The 18,045-nt window shown below is 40.7% G+C and overlaps 1 protein-coding gene across 10 annotated transcripts in view; it reads right to left on the reverse strand.

The window, feature by feature from the left end:
- The window catches only part of robo2 (roundabout, axon guidance receptor, homolog 2 (Drosophila)), a 331,192-nt gene that overhangs the window by 3,030 nt on the left and 310,117 nt on the right, over positions 1 to 18,045 (reverse strand). For 6 of the 10 annotated variants that reach the window (XM_038694178.1, XM_038694177.1, XM_038694176.1 and 3 more), the window contains 8 exons: positions 17,213 to 17,338; positions 11,624 to 11,783; positions 8,797 to 9,060; positions 7,662 to 7,876; positions 3,382 to 3,564; positions 2,722 to 2,880; positions 2,258 to 2,524; positions 510 to 704 (listed from right to left, as the gene is read on the reverse strand). In XM_038694178.1, the coding sequence (XP_038550106.1) occupies positions 510 to 704; positions 2,258 to 2,524; positions 2,722 to 2,880; positions 3,382 to 3,564; positions 7,662 to 7,876; positions 8,797 to 9,060; positions 11,624 to 11,783; positions 17,213 to 17,338 (1,569 nt within the window). The remainder of the gene's footprint in view (positions 1 to 509; positions 705 to 2,257; positions 2,525 to 2,721; positions 2,881 to 3,381; positions 3,565 to 7,661; positions 7,877 to 8,796; positions 9,061 to 11,623; positions 11,784 to 17,212; positions 17,339 to 18,045) is intronic. The other 4 variants (XM_038694184.1, XM_038694182.1, XM_038694180.1 and 1 more) reach the window with 3 other exon arrangements.

Here is an 18,045-nt window from a genome sequence, read left to right on the forward strand (position 1 = left end):
TTTAAAGAAATAGTTTTGTGAACATTTTGGGAAATATGCATGTTGACTTTCTTTTCATGAATTAGATTAAGAATCATTCCACTCTCATGTTTGTGCGTTACAAAGCTGGAGCCGGGAGTTGATTCGTTTAGCTTAGCATAAATCAGAATCAACTCTAGGAAGTATGCTGACTAATTAACATATTGTATCTTGTTTGTTTAATCTATCATAAACGGAAACATAAAAACTACAAGTTGTGGTTTTACAGGGAGTTGTGTGCTGTAACTATTTCTCAGCAAACTACAGCCAGGTGCAGTGACCTCCCAGAGTCTTGCTGTAACAGTGAAGTTGCAGGCATCATGCACAACACAGAAGTACTAGGTGGATGGGTAAACTGATGTTCGGCCAGAAGTACAGTAGTTTTGGTCACAATATGGTCAGAACTGTCCAAACATGACTTTTTTCACTCTGCATGCAGTGCCTTATATCGTAAAACACTGCTGTAAACATCAAAATACTGAATTACTAACATAACTCTCCAGAGTACTGTCCATGTCCATTGGTTCCAAGGAATTCAGCGTGCTCTGTGGCCGTCCATTGTTGTGGCTGTCGCGGACCCTCGGCCTTGCGTGGCCCTGTCGAGCCCTTGGAGGAGGCTGTGCCAGAGGAGCTGTGGCCACCTGGGGAGGGGAAGGATGGTTTACTGTATGGCAGGCACCCGTCCTCTGAAAACACAAAGAGCGACCGAAAGGCATACTTTAAGTTTGAAAAGTAGACACAACATGTGACATTTATTGTTGCAGTGTAACTCATCTAACATCTGATGCTTGGAGACAAAGAACACTTTGCAACCCCCCCCCCGACATCTGCAGAGTGGTTCTGCCAACAGGCTATGCCAGGGTGTGCCACAGAGAGGACTCTCACTCTCACACATGGCCTTGCAGCTACCAGCTTTATGAGGGGGCAGATACAATAACAGAGAGACCGCTGGCTGCTGTGGCACCCCCTGCTGCAGGGCAGCATAACATTGACCCTCAGCATTCTCCGTCGTTGCGTGAAATCTCATCAAACTGCTCCCCACTGCTCCGCTAATGACTGTAATAGAGCCTGCCCCGACCTTAGTGGATTCTACTGTGAATCAGTCAGCTCTCTGACACATATGGGAATACACCTATGGGGTTCTTTGTAAAGATGCTGATTGTGGCACCTGTCTTTGTCTCACAGTCTCAGATTAACTGTCTGAGAAAGTCTTGGCACAAAGAGGGCAGGGCGCACAGCATGGAGATCTCTAGCGGTCACAAACAGACATGCAGACATGCACTTACACACACATGAACCCAGACTCACACAGATGGGGTGTAGAGTGGCTGCTGTTTGTGTGAGAAAATAAATCTAAAGCGATTAGAGTGCATTTCAGTTGCTGTGGCCTCCTGCCTTACTTGGAGCGGAGCGGCCCCATGTTGGCAACAGTTACAGGGGCATTAAGGAGGCTGAGGGAGGGCTGAGGGGGGCATTCTGGAAACCACAGCAAGTGGCAGACAGTGCAATCTGTTCATGGGAGCCCAGTCTAAACGCAGCATGAAAGCTAACTTCAACACAAGCCACAGCAGCAGTAACAATCCTGCATTCTTGTTGTTTTCTTGCTATAACACAATTAGTTACATCTTTAATAAAACAAACACTTCAGTCATGAACAAGAACATTTCCACTTGCTTAGAATGTGAACCATATATGTTTTATCCCTTAGTAATAAATACTTAAGTAAGTAAGTAAGGGAAATATATTTATGATTTTGTTTGGATGAGAAGTGGTGCAAAACTGGTATTTATTACATTTATGTTGGGAGCCGTTTGGTAGCCGTGAAATAAATAGGGTAGTATATAATAATACCCTAAAAAGATTCGTGATTGGCTTCCATGCACTTCTTGTAAGCCTGTTGGCAGCATGACTCTAGTGATGGAGATATCAGTAGTCAGTTCATCCATACATCTGTCAGTTCAACATTTGGCGCAGATTAATTTGTCATGACAACCATTGGATGAATCCAAATAAGCTGTCCAATACTTCAAAACCTAATGATCAAATTACTGTCTGACCCAACTGACTTTCAACTTAATGCTAAAATATGGTGACATGGTGATTTAGCTAAACATGAAAAGACTTAAATTGTAAGCATGTTAAATTGCATGCTAATGTAAGATTGTTAATGAGCATAACAAATGCAGCATTGCAGGGTTGCTTGCCCATTGGCATGGCTACAGTCTTGTTTCAACTTTACCTGTTTTGAGTCCCCTGCGCCCATCATCAGCTCGGTCCATGGAGCCCAACCTTTCTTGAGCCTGGCGATGATGTTCCAGTGAAGTGCGTGTCTGTCTGTCGATGGAGGTCTTCATGTCATCCGCCACAGGCAAGGCTCCTGACATAGGCGGGCGCTCCAGAGATGAAGCCTTTCTATCTGTTGGGGGTACCATGCTGCTTATACTGCGGGCCCCCTGGATACGGCCCTGCCCTTGACAAGGGGGAGGCTCAGGGGGAGGAGGTAGGTCTGCATCAAAGGGGAACCCACAGAATGAATCAACTGAAGGCATAAATTACTTGAGACTAAAATCACATCTAGAAACATTTCCATCCAATATTATGTTACGTATTAATATAACTCTTTCTTGCTTATAAAACAACAACAGATGTTTTAGAGAACTTCCTACATATCTATTTAAAATGTGTTTTCAGTCGCTGCCTCACCGTCTGCACCTGCATCTCTCCGGTGGGGTGCTGTGCCCTGGCTTCGGGGTTTGCGTGTGGGCCTGGTAGCCCTCTGGTGGCCCAAGCTGTGTGTGCCGACTGTGCTGCCATCTGTTGAGAATGGACTGCTGGGCCGGGGCCTGTGAGACAAGCCTTTACCTGCGAAAGGGATACAGGACCACAGGCCAGCTGGTTAATAAAGACATTAAAGCAGCCAACACCTAGACAGTGGAGCTGAGGCTGTCATTAAGAAAGGTAGAGGTTATCAATCCAGACACAAAAACCTGTTAGAAAATAAAGGTAAAGGTTTCATTATAAGATAGAGTGCTCTGGTAAATGCCTGTAAAAGGATGCAAGTATAACACATCACCCAGTTATTCACTTAACCCAAGAAAATCAGTGTGCAAAGTCAGGTGAGTTATAAAGGAGCTGAGTTAAAGTTAAGGTTAGAAAGATATCCTTGTACAGCCATAAACAACAGGTGCCATGCACATCCTGGGCACAGCATCCACAGGCAGCAGACAGGAAATCCCAAGCCAACATTATGGGGGTAAATGCCAATGGATGACAGGAGGAAGAATCAGAGCAGAAAGGAACAAATCATCTGCCACTGGTAGAAGTTCCAGGCCAGCAGTGGATAGCTGGTCTCCACACACAAACCTCTCTTGCTGAGGCTAGTGCCCTCCAGGCGATAGCCTGCCTTGTCTGCAGCAGCCACCAGGGCCTGGGCAAAGCTGCAGTGGGTAAAGATGGAGCCATCAGATGAACTGCCCAAACTGGACCTATGGCTGGAGAAATTACGGTCATCCTCCGAGGCTGAGCCCCACCCATTCACCATGGACCCTGTGGAACTCCATAGGTTTCAGCAAATGTGTAGGTCTATGGGACTGTGTTAAACTCCTTGTGAGAATTAATACCTATTTTATTTCAAAACACTGAAATTCAACAAGATTATGTTAAAACTTTTCAGCTCAGTGGCCATAACCTTTACAGACATATGATCTGACATTTTAAACATCTGTGCTGTGATTTTGCATTTAGATGGATTAATGTATTGAGTGATCTTGTAAAAAAAATAAGTAATATTAATGTCCTACACTTAAATGATTTTGTATTTGCTGCAGGGCATTTCTGTTCTTGCAGGTGAGTGCTTCTCTGTAGTCATTCTGTTCATTCTGGCCTGTCCTCTTTCATCTAGTACAAACACATGCAGAAGTTGATTGCATACACACACACACACAAACACACACCACGCGATGTACACGGTGGAACAGCAGGACTGGTGTCAACTGATTTTGCTCTTCTTTTGATAAAGAACAATAAGCACACCTGTGCAGAGCAGAGTTAGCTACAAAACTGCCTCAGGTGACACAGATGAAGCATCTCACAAAGCAATCTATTGAGTCAAACACCTGGTGGTATGCACACCATGTTTTTATTCCTGTTTAAAAAAGCCACCACAGGTGCTATAATTTTATTACAAGAGAGCATTTGAACACAAATCAAGGTATCTCATTGATAGCTACTGTAGTGCTCATGTATATTACATTAAACATGATTAAAAGAATACCCTACTTAACATGTTATGAATACTGAGATTAATGAGTATTTGACAGGATTGAAAGCACACACGTAAGGAAGATGTCTACATATCGTAAGACTTTTGGTCTACATATCTGTGCTACTGTAGGTATTTCTTCATGCTCTGTATTTTTTCTTCACATAGAAAGCTAGGCCAGCACTTTAAATATAAAAGTATCAGTCTGCCAATAAAAATATGGCACTTTGGCAAGAAAAACACAGAGAACTGTCGGCTAATGTGACAGCTTTCAGTGGGACTGGTTTGGCAGACTTTGCTCAAGTGGCACAAACCCAAGTGCTCTGCTCACACACACACTCTCACACAGAATACAAGAGTGATGTGATTGAACAGACTGGTGTAACAGAGAACTGGGAAGGTGTGAGGGTAAAAGGTTGTAGAGGGTGCGACAGGAACAAAAACTTAGCAGCGGGATTTATTAAAAGGTCAGTATGATACCAAAAGTAGCATAATCCTGGCCAGGATGGTTGGCAGAGATCAGTGATTCTAATGAACACATCTCACACATACACATCAGCTGCCGTAATAAGAGTGTGATCTCTCAGATGATACTTCTCTTTGCAATACAAGATGAGACATTTAAAATTATAAATTAAACTTGGTAATATGATTGTGTTTATTTTTATTCCCCCTCAAAGAGTTTTTCAACTTCCCCATCTGGGAGTCTCTTCATCTTTAACCATATGTCTCAAAGAGGTGGTTACTCTGCCACTGGATGTGACTTCAGGGAATTGCACCTTCAACAGCAAATGTTGCAACAGCTTTTCACTCCTATTGCAGTAAAAATTCTCTCTGATTAATGGAAACTTGCATATAGTAGAGAACCCCTTACACAACCCATTTTACAGCGCTAACTGAAATCCAAGGCAGTAACTACTTCCAGCCCTCCATCTTGCCTGGCTATTTTCTTTGAAATTTTTTTCTAAGAGTTTTTCTCTAAGAATGAAAGACAGCAATTCCGCTGGGTCCAATCCTCCCACAAAGAATAGAGCAGATATTGAAGTATAGGCAGTGCCAGCCAAAGCACTGAAGCTTCCAACTCCTCCGGCTCAGCGAAGGAACACTGCCTCAGCAAATCACATCACAGAATGACTTTTCAGTTGCTCTAACTGCCACTTTCTACTGCTGAACCTCTGGAGCACTTCTATTCTCAGAAATAGCAGTCTAATCAAACTGTGATCATTGTCACATAATTTGATAAAAAATTCAATCTAGTTTTCTTTTTTTGTAGCTCTAGAACAAGGTTTGCACTACGGGTCTGTCCTTTTATCATGTCTTGAACCAGAGCAATGGGCCAAGCCATGTACTCTAAAAACCACTGTCTGACACCTCCCATGCGCCACGCGCTGATAGAGCAAGGCCAGTAAACGGGAGATGGTTGGAGGGCAGTAAAACCCAGCCCAGGTCCCTCCTGCCACTAAAACTGATTTATATAGACGGAAACCCTAATCTGCATGTCGTTAAGGGGAAAATCATTCCCCCTGACGAGCAGGCGTCTCTACCTGCCGCCAGGAGACGTGACCCTGCTCCTCACAAACCTGGCAAGACTTTATGGGAGAGTAATCGCCCAGAACAGCCCAGCTTTCAGCTCATTGTAGGCGTAACAGCCTCACTGCTACCACATCTCAGCTTTACATGACCTATAACGCCTACACACAAAGCCAGGTAATACCTACGTGTTCGCTTCATCTCTCTGGCTCAAGCAAGACTTGGCTCTGCAACACCCACCACAACATCAGGATTTACATTTATCTGCTAAAAAAATGTGTTGTATTATCTCAGAGGATAGAATAACGCATTGGAAAGCCGGTGCAGACAATCTGCTTGTGAAAAATGGTCCCTGAGGAGGAGGCTGGCTTTTTTTCTGGGGCATCAGTGGAAATGTTTGATTTACTGGTCTTTGGTGTAACATTATGAAAACAGACCTATTTCCATATTATTAAAACAATGACAAATCTATCAAGCCAGGCTCGACAGGAATCTCATTCCTACCCTCCCATATTTGTATAGCCTCAAAATGGTGGCCACAATAAATCTAAGCGTTTTCCTCTATCCTCCCTCTTTTCCTCCCGCTAAACCTGGAGCTAGGACCGTGTCTGTGTTGTCAAACGATGGGGTGCGAGGCAGACTTGCAGAGAGATAAGAAGAAATAGTGCCGTCTTCAGAGTAATACAGTGGAGGAGAGATGCAGTAGATTACGGCCCAGTTGCTGCTTTATATTCCTCTAAATACATCAGTGGTAGCATGTGTCAGCGTTACCCAAACCACTGTTCCATCATCCCATGGAAAACTACTATTTAGGGTTGCCACTGACAGGGTAGACCAACAAGCACTGCTGTCAACCCTCTTATTCTCATGCTTTCTCTCTCAACTGGCTCAGCTCCTCTACTTTCAGATACAGTATATTTTCTGCTTGTTCGCTGTTTCTTTCCAACCATAAATTTCCAGATATTTTATTTTTTAGTATTTGCAGACTATTGGAGGATTTGATAGATACACAGTGTCACATGGCAACAACACACCAGCATTTTGTATCACAATTTGTCCCTATAGCGCATGATATCCAAATGCTACAAATTTTTCATAAATCTCTCTCCAGTTTTAGCCTCTAGTTTACAGATGGATAGTGAGGCCAGGTCAGTATGAGAGCAGCAGAACCCAGCTTTGCTGCTGCAATGTCATGCCCTTCATATGTCCCCCTGACAGACGGTTGTAAAAGTTTTCAGTGAGTTGTAAAAATGGAAATGGTGCCTCCAGTCTGGAATGGAATATGCTGCACGTGAAATTTATTTCAAATCTCCTCGGGAAGATACGGGTGGCACTGGCTCCGGTGCTGTGTGCGAGTTAAATCACAGTCACTCTCCCCTGCCCGCCATGCCTCTCCCTCCTCTTAATTTCCCTCTCACTATCCTGTTTAAAATTCATGGACTTTCTTATCTCTTTTTTGGAAATGATAATTATAATTCCCCAGAGTCTGCCAAAAGTGCTTAACAAAACTTGATTGAGGGACACTCAGTAAGCTTGTTCATACAAAAATGTACGCATGTCATGAACAACAATCCATTTACAAGATGTAACAACAATGGGAATTGGATGTTTTCCCATTTAGAGTAATTAGAATGCAGTCATTTTGATACTAACAAAAATGTAAGTGTGACAAAAAATAACACTATTCATTTCTACAAATATATACATATGCATTGCACAAGTGCTGTTAAGTTTTCCAGAATCTTCCTCATAAGAATATATATTAAAAAATTAGAATATGGTTTACAAATACATACTGTACATCAACAAAAAAAAGCCCAGATAGCCACAATTAAGAATTAAACTACCTTACCTGTTACAGAGCTGTCCAGGTTGTCCATGCTAGACCCTGGTGTGTGCTCAATACCACGAGGATGCCTGGCTCCATAGCCTTCATCCTCCTCCTCATCTTCATCTTCCTCATCCTCATCAGGCAGGTCAGTCTCCAGATCAGAAACCATTGTGCTTGACACGTAGCCCACTGGAGGAGCTGGAGCCTGGGGAGGAAGTGAACCCACCTGCATGTGCCTGGGATGAGAAAGAGATAGCATATTAATCTTCTGGAGTGAACATACGGTGTATACAGAGGAATGTGGAGGACTGATGAATTTATAGAGAATAAAGGGAATATTCAGTAGTTTGTACGCTACAGGATGGTGAAAAAATGTGGAAGTATAGAGCTAATTTTAGAGATTTCACCTCTTTCATATGTGAAGCTCTGAATAAATTTGGACAATTCCACTAATTCTATAGTACTGGTTGCATGCTAACACAATGACCCACTAATTGCTGCTGTAGATGGTACAAAGGCACGCTCCCAAGGCCTGTCGACACTTGGCTGTCACCTCAGTGGCAGCCCGCTCTGCTGACAGCCGCGTTTGTTTGAGGAGTGCAATGTCTTTGACGTGTTTTGCAGTGGGAATTGGTTGTAATTACTGGCCCTCTGGTGTTGTCAGAGATGCTCTCTAACCAACATAGTCATTACTGGGTAACATGACATCTCCTTCCTGACAAGGCTTCCCTGCCCCCCCCACCACTTCACTATTATGAATGAACGCCAGTCTCTCATTCTCCCCGCATTGCCGACAGAATGAAGCATGGCCTTCATCTGACTTGCATGAGCACAACAACAATGGAATGTGCAGTATGGGTGCGGGGAGAGTAAACAACCGTGGGTAAGAAATTGTGTCTCTTAGAGTGAGCACAATACAGTAGTCGCCTAAGTGGAAGCATGGGCCCATTAAAATGACATGATTAATGGGTTTATCTCTGCTGCACCCACAGTTGACATGAAGGATACTGCAGAACCAAAATAAATCCTGGCAGCAATACATGCAGAACAGAATGTATAGTAAGCATTTTAAAAGGACAACAATGAATATTTTATCAACAGTATTCAGACAGACAGACAGACCAATTTAGTCCAGTTTAAATCTTGCAGTGTTTACCACGTCTGTTTTGCCATGTCCATTTGGTATGCTCTGGTCAGTTCATCCAAATGGGCCTGGAGCATGGGCTGCATCTCGTCCCGAGGAGAAGGGGTAAGGGTGGCTGTGGACTGCTGTCCAAAGGACACAGCAGCTGGGGAAGAGGCAACCCCACGGATGGGCGGGGTGGGAACCCTCTCCTCCTCTTCCTCCAGCTCATCCTCCATGCCCTGGTGGAGATACGTCTGCACGGGCATGGGCGGGCCCCAACCATCACTCTCATACCTGGCATGAGAAGAGATTTTTACTGCACAAAAGTTCCTACACAGTTACACGATTGTTTTTATTTTTTCTACGATCTACAATCTACAGATGAATTTTTCAACTGTTCGATTAATCATTTTATCTACACGTCAGAAAATCTAGAAAAATGGCCATTATAATTTCCCAACACCCAAGGTAGTTTATTAAAATTCCTTATTTTATCCCAAACCCAAACGCATTTAGTATGCTTTCATATATGACTAAGAAAAGCAGCAAATTCTCACAATTGAGAAGCTAAAATGTTTAACATTTTAGCTTTAAAAAATGATCAATCATCTTCTGTATATTTGAAGAATATAACTGACCACAACCAAAAAACTCACTATAACTACATCACAGATGTTATATACAGCTCATTTATTACTACGCTTATTAAGAAAAGACACTGGAAAAAACATATGAACAGAAACAGAACTTCAATAAGGCGTGTGATATTGTCAGTGACCAAATAAAAAAAAAAAAAGGTTAAAAAGGTTCTTCTTATTCTTAAAAATATTAATATTTTAAGAATAATTCCTATATACTAATTTAACAGCTTTGTGACCTTTTCCAACTTTCGTGAGAATTTGTTTTATGACAGTCCTGAGTGGAATTATGGAGGTAATCAGGCTTCGCTTCCTCATAGCTGTGCTTATACATGCTGAAATAATACTAGCCATAAAGAAAATGTTCATTAAAGAAATTTGTCAATGCACACTCCATGGGACATAACTGTTTTAATCTGCTGCCATTAAGAGCAGCGTCAGATTTACAGTGCACAGGACTCCTTCATCTGCCAGATAGCCTATTAAAGCAGATGACTCTCCCAGATTGGAAATGGGAGTAAGAGGACATAGAGCACCTACTGGACCAAAGAGAGAGAAACTTGCTAACACAATAAACTTAAGGATTGATTGGTATTGAGTCAAACATCTGTAGGAACATCTTCTTTAGACCCAGAGGTGGATAATTCTCTGCTGATATAAATCCATCACTCTGTCTGTCTCTCGCTTTTGACTTTATGAAATAATGCAATTATGATTTTTTTTCCCACTATGGAATTCAGCAAATAGTTTAATCTGAAGCCATCTGTGTGTCTATGAGCAGCAGAAGCCTGCTCGAACATAGTTTTTTTTTTTTTTTCATTTATTTTCCAGCCATGAAGTCATCCCATAGATAGAAGACAGGATCAGCAGACAGTTTGATCTGCAGCCATCTGTATATGAGTTTTTGTGTGAGAGCCTGTGTGAGTGAGTATGTGTGTGTATGTGTATCTGGCTGCCTGTGGAGTCTATACACACATTGATTGTTCACTTTTTCCAGATGTACAGTAGTACAGTAATTAACTGCAGAGAAAACAGAGAGGAACCCAGTTATTACACACAGAAATGGTGGTGTTGCTCACGTTGGCAAGTCTTCATCGTTCAAGTCACAAAGACTCTAGATTAGGGCTGAAACGATTCATCGATTAAATTGATTAATTCGATGAATTTGATTACTAAAAAGCATCAATGCAAATTCTTTGCATCAACACTTCGTTTAATCTATATAACTATACAGCGCACTGTTTTGCACAGACATTTATTACCGTTGCACTTCGCGCTTACGCTTTGTGAACACAACGTGATTATGATGCCGCTGCTTGCAAAGTGGAGGAAGAGAGAGAAAATAGCGAGGGACGAAGAACAAAGTGTCCAAAGTATGGGATTATTTCAAGCTAAAAGAAAAAAACAATACTGTAATAAACTGTCTGTCCACCGTAAAATGAAACTTATGTCGCCTACCGCAACAGCACGACGACACCTGATCAGAAAGCACCGCAACTTGATTGGTTGTTGAGTTGAAGGCTACCAAAAAGTAAGACCAATCCTCAGCTGTAAATGTATACACATGCGATTGTTGTTCTCCACCTGGTTGGGCCGTGAGTTTGGGTTGTAACATCACAGACATGAGTTCACTTTCACAGCTGATCCCATTACTGGGGGAGGGGGGTCGCCCCGCCGCCGCCAAGCAAAAGTAATTCTTAAACGACGCATCGATGAAATAATCTGTAAAATCATTGTTAGCTGCAGTCCTACCCTAGATTCTTTACTACCAAGGATGTCAAAGGAGGAAACACACAATGATAGCAATAAGCAACATGTGCATATACAACAGAGATGGGAATCTCTGAGGTACAGTCAGTAGACATTAGTGGTGTACCGCAAAGCTACTTTCTGTATCTGTTAAATTCACATAAAAATTCATATTTGTGAGTGCACGGGGCGTATCCTGGAAGTTGTAAGAAATTGGCTATATTGCTTCATTTTCTTTCAATTTTCTGCCATTTTTAACTGCACACAAAAGTGCCAAGGTTTAATATCTGATTATGAGGTAAAAATTAGACCATTGCAACATCACCCTTTAAAACAAAGTTTTATCCTGCACTTAACACAAAATAATATATTACTGCAACAAATGTACAGTATATTTTCTGTTTTGAGCACATTATCTGTTTATATCCTAATAATGTATTCTTATGTGGTTACATCCCCAGTAAACATACCCTCCTCCTTCATGATGCTCATTGGGATAATGGTCCATCTCAGTACCAGGGAGAGGGTGAACAGGGGGAGGGGGGAGGGGAACATTGGCCCAGTTCGACCCATTGGCTTTGGTGGGTTTGGAACCAGCCTTGGTCTTCTTCTTCTTTCCTCCCTTTCCACCTGCAAAAGGAAGGTATGCATTTAAGAGACAGTCAATGAAAATTAGATTGTAAAAGAAAATCAATTAGAAACTAATATACATGTAGGACAGAATTGCAAATTATAGTAGCTGCTGTTGCCATGTGACAAATGTGTGTTCTAAAGAAACTCAATTTGATCCAATGGAAAATCACACACATTTTCAAACACAACATTTCAATGGTCTCCTGCCTGTCATTGCTTACACAGAAAAGCTCAAGGCTGCCTGATGAAAAGCATGATTCCACTGATTAATTGGGTGAAAAGCTTCAAATCTCCATAGAAACAGAAAAGAATGGCAGTAAACGAGGCTGGGGCAGACCTTTGTGCTCCACCCATCCCTCAGTGTCCCCTTTCACACCAGGCTTTGGGTTCCACAATGAAATATCTCACTTCACAGCATCATCATAATGAATGGCTTGTGTAGTGTCAGTGTGTCCCTAATGGAATTCACTGAGAGTCTATTACTACTTTCATTTCTTTTATTACACCGAAGAGCCACTAACCCATCCATTTCCACTCATATCCCTCCAAAACCAGATTCTCCTCTGTCCCATCCATCTTTATAAATCTGCCAGCCAGGTCAATACTGGGTTTTATACGATTTGGTCAATGTGAAAGAAACCTATTCTTTTTTCCCTTTAAAGCACATTTGACTTCAAGCTCAAATCTGTTTTAAAGTTGAGGTATATACACATTATACACATATTCCTTGCAGAAAATTGAAATTAGGTTGTAAACAAAAACACAAACAATATGATGTATTACATTAACTTAGCTACATTTGAGAGTTTTTATTTGCTAGAAATTTAAATTTAAAAAGAACATTTGTTTTTGGATGGATGAACATTTGTTACCAGCTCCTTTGGTAATTCTTTTCTCATTGGAATATGTGGAAATATGTTATTACAACTTTCGCAAAGGCAAGAGCCCGCTTCTACCTGCTGACAATTCAGTCCCTTCAATTCAAGCAACTACATGCGTGTGGCACTGGTGTCTTGTATAACTCAATAGGAAGAACATACTACCCTAACATTAGGACTGCAACAATGATGATTTTTTAAATTATCCACTACTTATTTTTTGGATAGATCAGCAATCATTTGTTGTAAAAATGTCAGTATTATGTAGGAAAAAAATCAGAATTTCAAGGTGAGCTTTTCAAACTGCCTGCTTTGCTCAACTAACAGTCCAAGATATTATAAACTATAAGATATACAAAGATTTAATTTACTATTACAAAAGACAAAGAAAAGAACCATATCTAATCATATATAAGCTGGAACCAAGGAATGGTCTGCATTTTTGCTAGAAAAAAACCCAAAAACCTATCAATAATCAAGAAAGTTGCAGATTACTTTCTGTCAACAAACATATCAATTAATCGATATATATATATTTAATCAGGTCTAACATATCCAAATATACTGTAGAGTTAAAGCAACAAACTACTGATATATGCTACATTTACAGCTACATGATGTACCATATTTTGAACATCATTGCTACACAATAATTATTTGAGAAATAATGCCAATGTCAGAGAAGACAAGATTCATTAATGTAGAAAGTTGAGATGAGAAAGTTTATTGTAATTGTAGATACAATATTAAGTTTGCATATTTATGAGTGAATTTATGACTCAATCATCTTCGCTCCAAAAGAACTTGGGTACAAACCTTTCTTTTTTTACCTCTGTGAATACAAGCAACAGTCAAGATTGACTAAACGTGCCAAATAATGATTTTCAAATGTTTCTTAAATATTTCTAAAAAATGTTGAGTGGATCCTTTTATAATGCTTAGATAAGGGTACAATACATTGATTCAGTACACAGTCTATTTTTCGTCATGACAGATGTTAAAATGACTGCATGTACAATCAAGACATGATTGACACAGGTTTTGGTTAAATTGCATCCTATATTGCCTCACAAAATCTATCAAGTTTATCACACACTGTATAGCATCGCCATGATCGAGTCCATGTAATCCCATCCTATACCATGAATTTCTGAGCCTGGAGGTTTATTAATATATAACTTTTCTGTCATGCTTCTTAGATTGTGCATATGGAAGGGAGTAGGGAGGCATACTGAACACTATTTGCATATATAAATCCATTTGTGGTGGGCTGAAGTGCCTCTCTATCAGTAAACACCTTTAATCTCAATCCAGGAAATACCTCAAACTGACGTCACTAGACACACAGACTAGTGAAAGCCATCTTTGGGAAAGTCTGTGTAACACATCTGTTATCTGTTGGTTTGCCTCTGCTGCCAAAGGCCTGTAATCACTTTTCCCAGTGCCACAAAAAAGCTGCCAATATTGCATCTCTGCAATGTAACATCATGCACTCCAATGTAATCTAATAAACTGACATGACTCAGGCGCAGTAAAAAGAAGATCGCTGTCATCGAAAGAAACGCACAGATGCAATGAGGTACAATCTGTTGTGTTTGTTTTAAGTGTTTTAAGTCTAGAAAATTCTGATAATGTTACTATTATAAATCCTTCACCAGCAAGAAAAACAAAAGCACTTCAAAGACGAGCATGTTAAAAATGCTTGGGCAGGAGAGGAAATATCAGGCATGAGGAGATAGAAGAGGTGTCAGAATGAGATTAATAAAGAATTGAAGTAATAAAAGATACAACTGTAAGCCCAAGGCAGACGGCACCACAGTGTAAGTATAGTCTGAAAGTAATTGGGTTTCCTAATCGTACCTTTGGGCGACGCTTGACTTTTACCAATAAATGGTGAGCTGATGTGATTGTTCAATCATCCTTAGTCCCTTCACACAACACCAACCATCAATATTGTAAATGAGCCTCTTCTAGGGAAGGATGGTCTGGCACTGGAATTACAACAGCTCACCCCAAAAATGAAAAATACAGAGAGAAGCTGTGGCTAGGAGCTACACAGCAAACCCATCTCCTCTGACAAAATGGGCCTCTCTTCAAAGGGAAACTCATCCTAAATATAGATTCAGCGTTGGGTATTTATACCCAAGGTTTGGGCGCTCCCAGCCTATAACTGTAGGGCTGCATAGCCTTGAGCTTGCTTTGTTTACATTGGGTGCGTCAGTGCTGAAGGGCAAAGCCACAGAGCAGAGACTCTAGAAAGGCTATGAAGCCGGATATAACTTAAGATTGAAAGAATCATTTCACAAAAGACATCAAAACAACTGAAAGTCATGAATCATTGTTTTGATTAGTTGTAGTAGTAAAAAATGTTATATAATGAGGTGAGAAGCAACAAAGCGAGTGTCACACACAACCATGAACTTCAAATATTCATGGACTTAGCAGCTTCACAGAGTGTGAGGGGAGTAAGGAAATCTTCAAGGTCTCAAACTGCTACAGAAAACACAAGCTACCTATTTTCCCCTACACTAAGAAATGTTTTAATGAGCAGCTTCATGTCCCCCAGTGGAGATCCATGCTGCCATAAAAGCAGCTCTATTTCTGTTCCGTTTCATCCTGCTCTCCTCCTTCAGACCTGACATTCATTATTCCTTCCATCTCCTTAGAGGAGGCGCAAGGCACCTCCAGTGCCCCCCAACACACACACACACAGACACACACACACGCTGAGTATACTTTGGTTGAAGTCTGAATCAAATCTTAACTTATGCTGATTAAAATTTCCATCACTTTTGTGAGATGTAGAATACAGTGCACAGTATATACTATACAGCAGACATATACAGTCAGAAACTCATTTTAGCTAATATAATGGGTCAAATTAGTTGCAACTTCTGACTTCACTTTAGACCATAATCATTAACACTATACTTATGATCTCTTTCATCATATTTAGATATTTAAATTTTACCATTAATCGTGCAAAGCTGTTCGTCTAACTTCCGGAGATACGTACCTGCCTACATTATACAGTACACATTCCTCTACCTAATCTTATATTTTTCCATTGGTTACTATGTAAGGGTAAGTGGAAGGACACCATCCAATGTAAATTCCTAAAACAATATATTTGTTACTGTATATCAAATGACATTCATCCGCCTCCCTCCCAATATCCATATTCACCTATATTCTTTCCTTTTACTTAACTTAAAGAAATAGGCCAACATATTTGGAAATATAGTTAGTCACTGTCTTGCCAAGAGTTAGATGAGAAGATCAACACCACACTCATGTCTGTCTGTTAAATATGAAACTACAGCATGCAACCAGTTAGCTTAGCTTAGCATAAAGACTGGAAGCAGGGGTAACCAGCTAGTTGGGCTCTATTCACAGGTAAAATCCACCTACCAGCACCTCCGTAGCACACCAATTTGTACAGTACATTGTATTTGTTTAATTAAAAATTGTAAACCTAATCATCAAAGCATATTCTGTCATATATATATATATATATATATATATATATATAGAGAGAGAGAGAGAGAGAGAGAGAGAGATCTCTCTCTCTCTCTCTCTCTCTCTCTCTCTCTATATATATATACACACACACACACACACACATATATATCTATATATCATACTATACATACTGTGCATCTATCATACGGTGGATACTGTTACTCTCATCTCATGAAATTATAATATAGCAAGCCCAGTCTGAGCCCTAAGTAACCCGTGTGTCTATGGTGAAGAATCTGCCTATAAGGCATGGCTACTTCACATCCTTCTCTCCAGCCCACTGTGTGCCAGAGCATTGAATTAGAGACCAGTTAGGGCAGTGGCTTGTAACTAGATAAAAGAGGACAGTGGAGGGGAGGCAGGCAGAGGGCTGCTGTGGTGTCCTATAAATGACATTGTAATTCTCCGAACATGGGTTTTAGTGTAGTCAGCCACCATTAGGGGAAGAGGGAAAAAGGGAGGTATTTTTGCCACTTTATCCAGCCAAGCATCTCTAATGGTGTGTGTGTATGTGTATACAGTCCAGTCTGTCTGAAAGACTCCCTCTGCCCCTATTCCCGTCTGCTCAATCACACAGTGAGAGACAAAGCCTTTACAAGGACCGGCAGTGACGGCAGAAACCCAGCATTAGCACTTGCTGCCATATCTTGTTGGGAGATCATGGTACTATTCTTTCTCTCTGATTTAAATGTCCTGTTTCTTTACGCTCCAGTAAGCTGTCGACTCCTATTGAATATCACAACAAGGCTACATACAGTAGCAGCTTTTGTACTCAAAACCCTGTATAACTAAAAAATACTTTAAAGCATTCACATTTAATGAACTGTAAGCAGTGGGTGCTGAGTGAGCAAAGAGTCTCTGGTGAGGGAGAGGGACTGTGTTAATAAAGAAATTTGTAGACGTCAGGTTAGTACATGCAAATAGATCAATAAAGCAATTAAGACATCAGTCAATCATAAAGCCGAGCGGCAGAGCCCCAGAGATGTCCCAGTTTGCTTTATAAGATTCTCTGCTGCGTAAACCAACCTGAGAGACTGCCGCTTCGTTCTGAGCTGTTGTGAGAGCTGGTGGTGCTGAAATCTTGTGATTGGTTGTGTGGTATTCTATTAGACAATCCTTCGGCCAATCGGTAGTCAGGAATGAAAAGGAGGGCTACAGTGGGGTTAAAGGGCAAAAATTACAGTGGCATCAGGTGATTGGCAGTTAGCACAAGCACATGCAAACATGCAGTTAGAGCATTGAGCAAGCAGGAATAATCAGGATTCATACATTCAACAAAATGCACTTATTCACCTTTCATTCACTACAGATTTGTATGCTACAGGCATGTATTCGCTGGACAAATTTGATTTGTTGTTGATTTGAGAAACATAACGCTAATCTTTCACAAAACTCTTTTCAATTCATAAAACTGGATAAATGAGTCAATTAGCAGAGGTTTTAATTCAATATTTGTCCCCCTTCAGAGAGATATAATCATCCATAATCATATGTGATCATATTTTTAAAACTAATGCCAGGGAGAATTAAAAAAGTAGTTTTTAAAGATTCATTGCATTAAAGGGACTATGTGAAAACTATAATTAATCTGTTTTAGACTGTTGGAAAATGAGATCATAAATATGTATTAGAATACAGCCACGGAATACTCATTACACCTTAAGTATGAAACTCCACTCGGCTTTACAAAATCCTGCATCAAATCCAGGGTAATTAATTTGGATTATTTTCTTAAATATTAGTCAAGCTAAAATGGATTGGCAATTACTCTGAAACTGAAGGAGGAGTGGTACCATCATGAAAACCCAGCAAGAAAATGGATGGATGGGCTCTATTGCACTATGCATTACTTCTTCATG

Source organism: Micropterus salmoides, unplaced genomic scaffold (genome assembly GCF_014851395.1).
Source record: "Micropterus salmoides isolate LMB-PRFRI ecotype aquatic unplaced genomic scaffold, ASM1485139v1 Ms_hic_scaffold_3, whole genome shotgun sequence".
NCBI classification, from domain to species: Eukaryota; Metazoa; Chordata; class Actinopteri; order Centrarchiformes; family Centrarchidae; genus Micropterus; species Micropterus salmoides.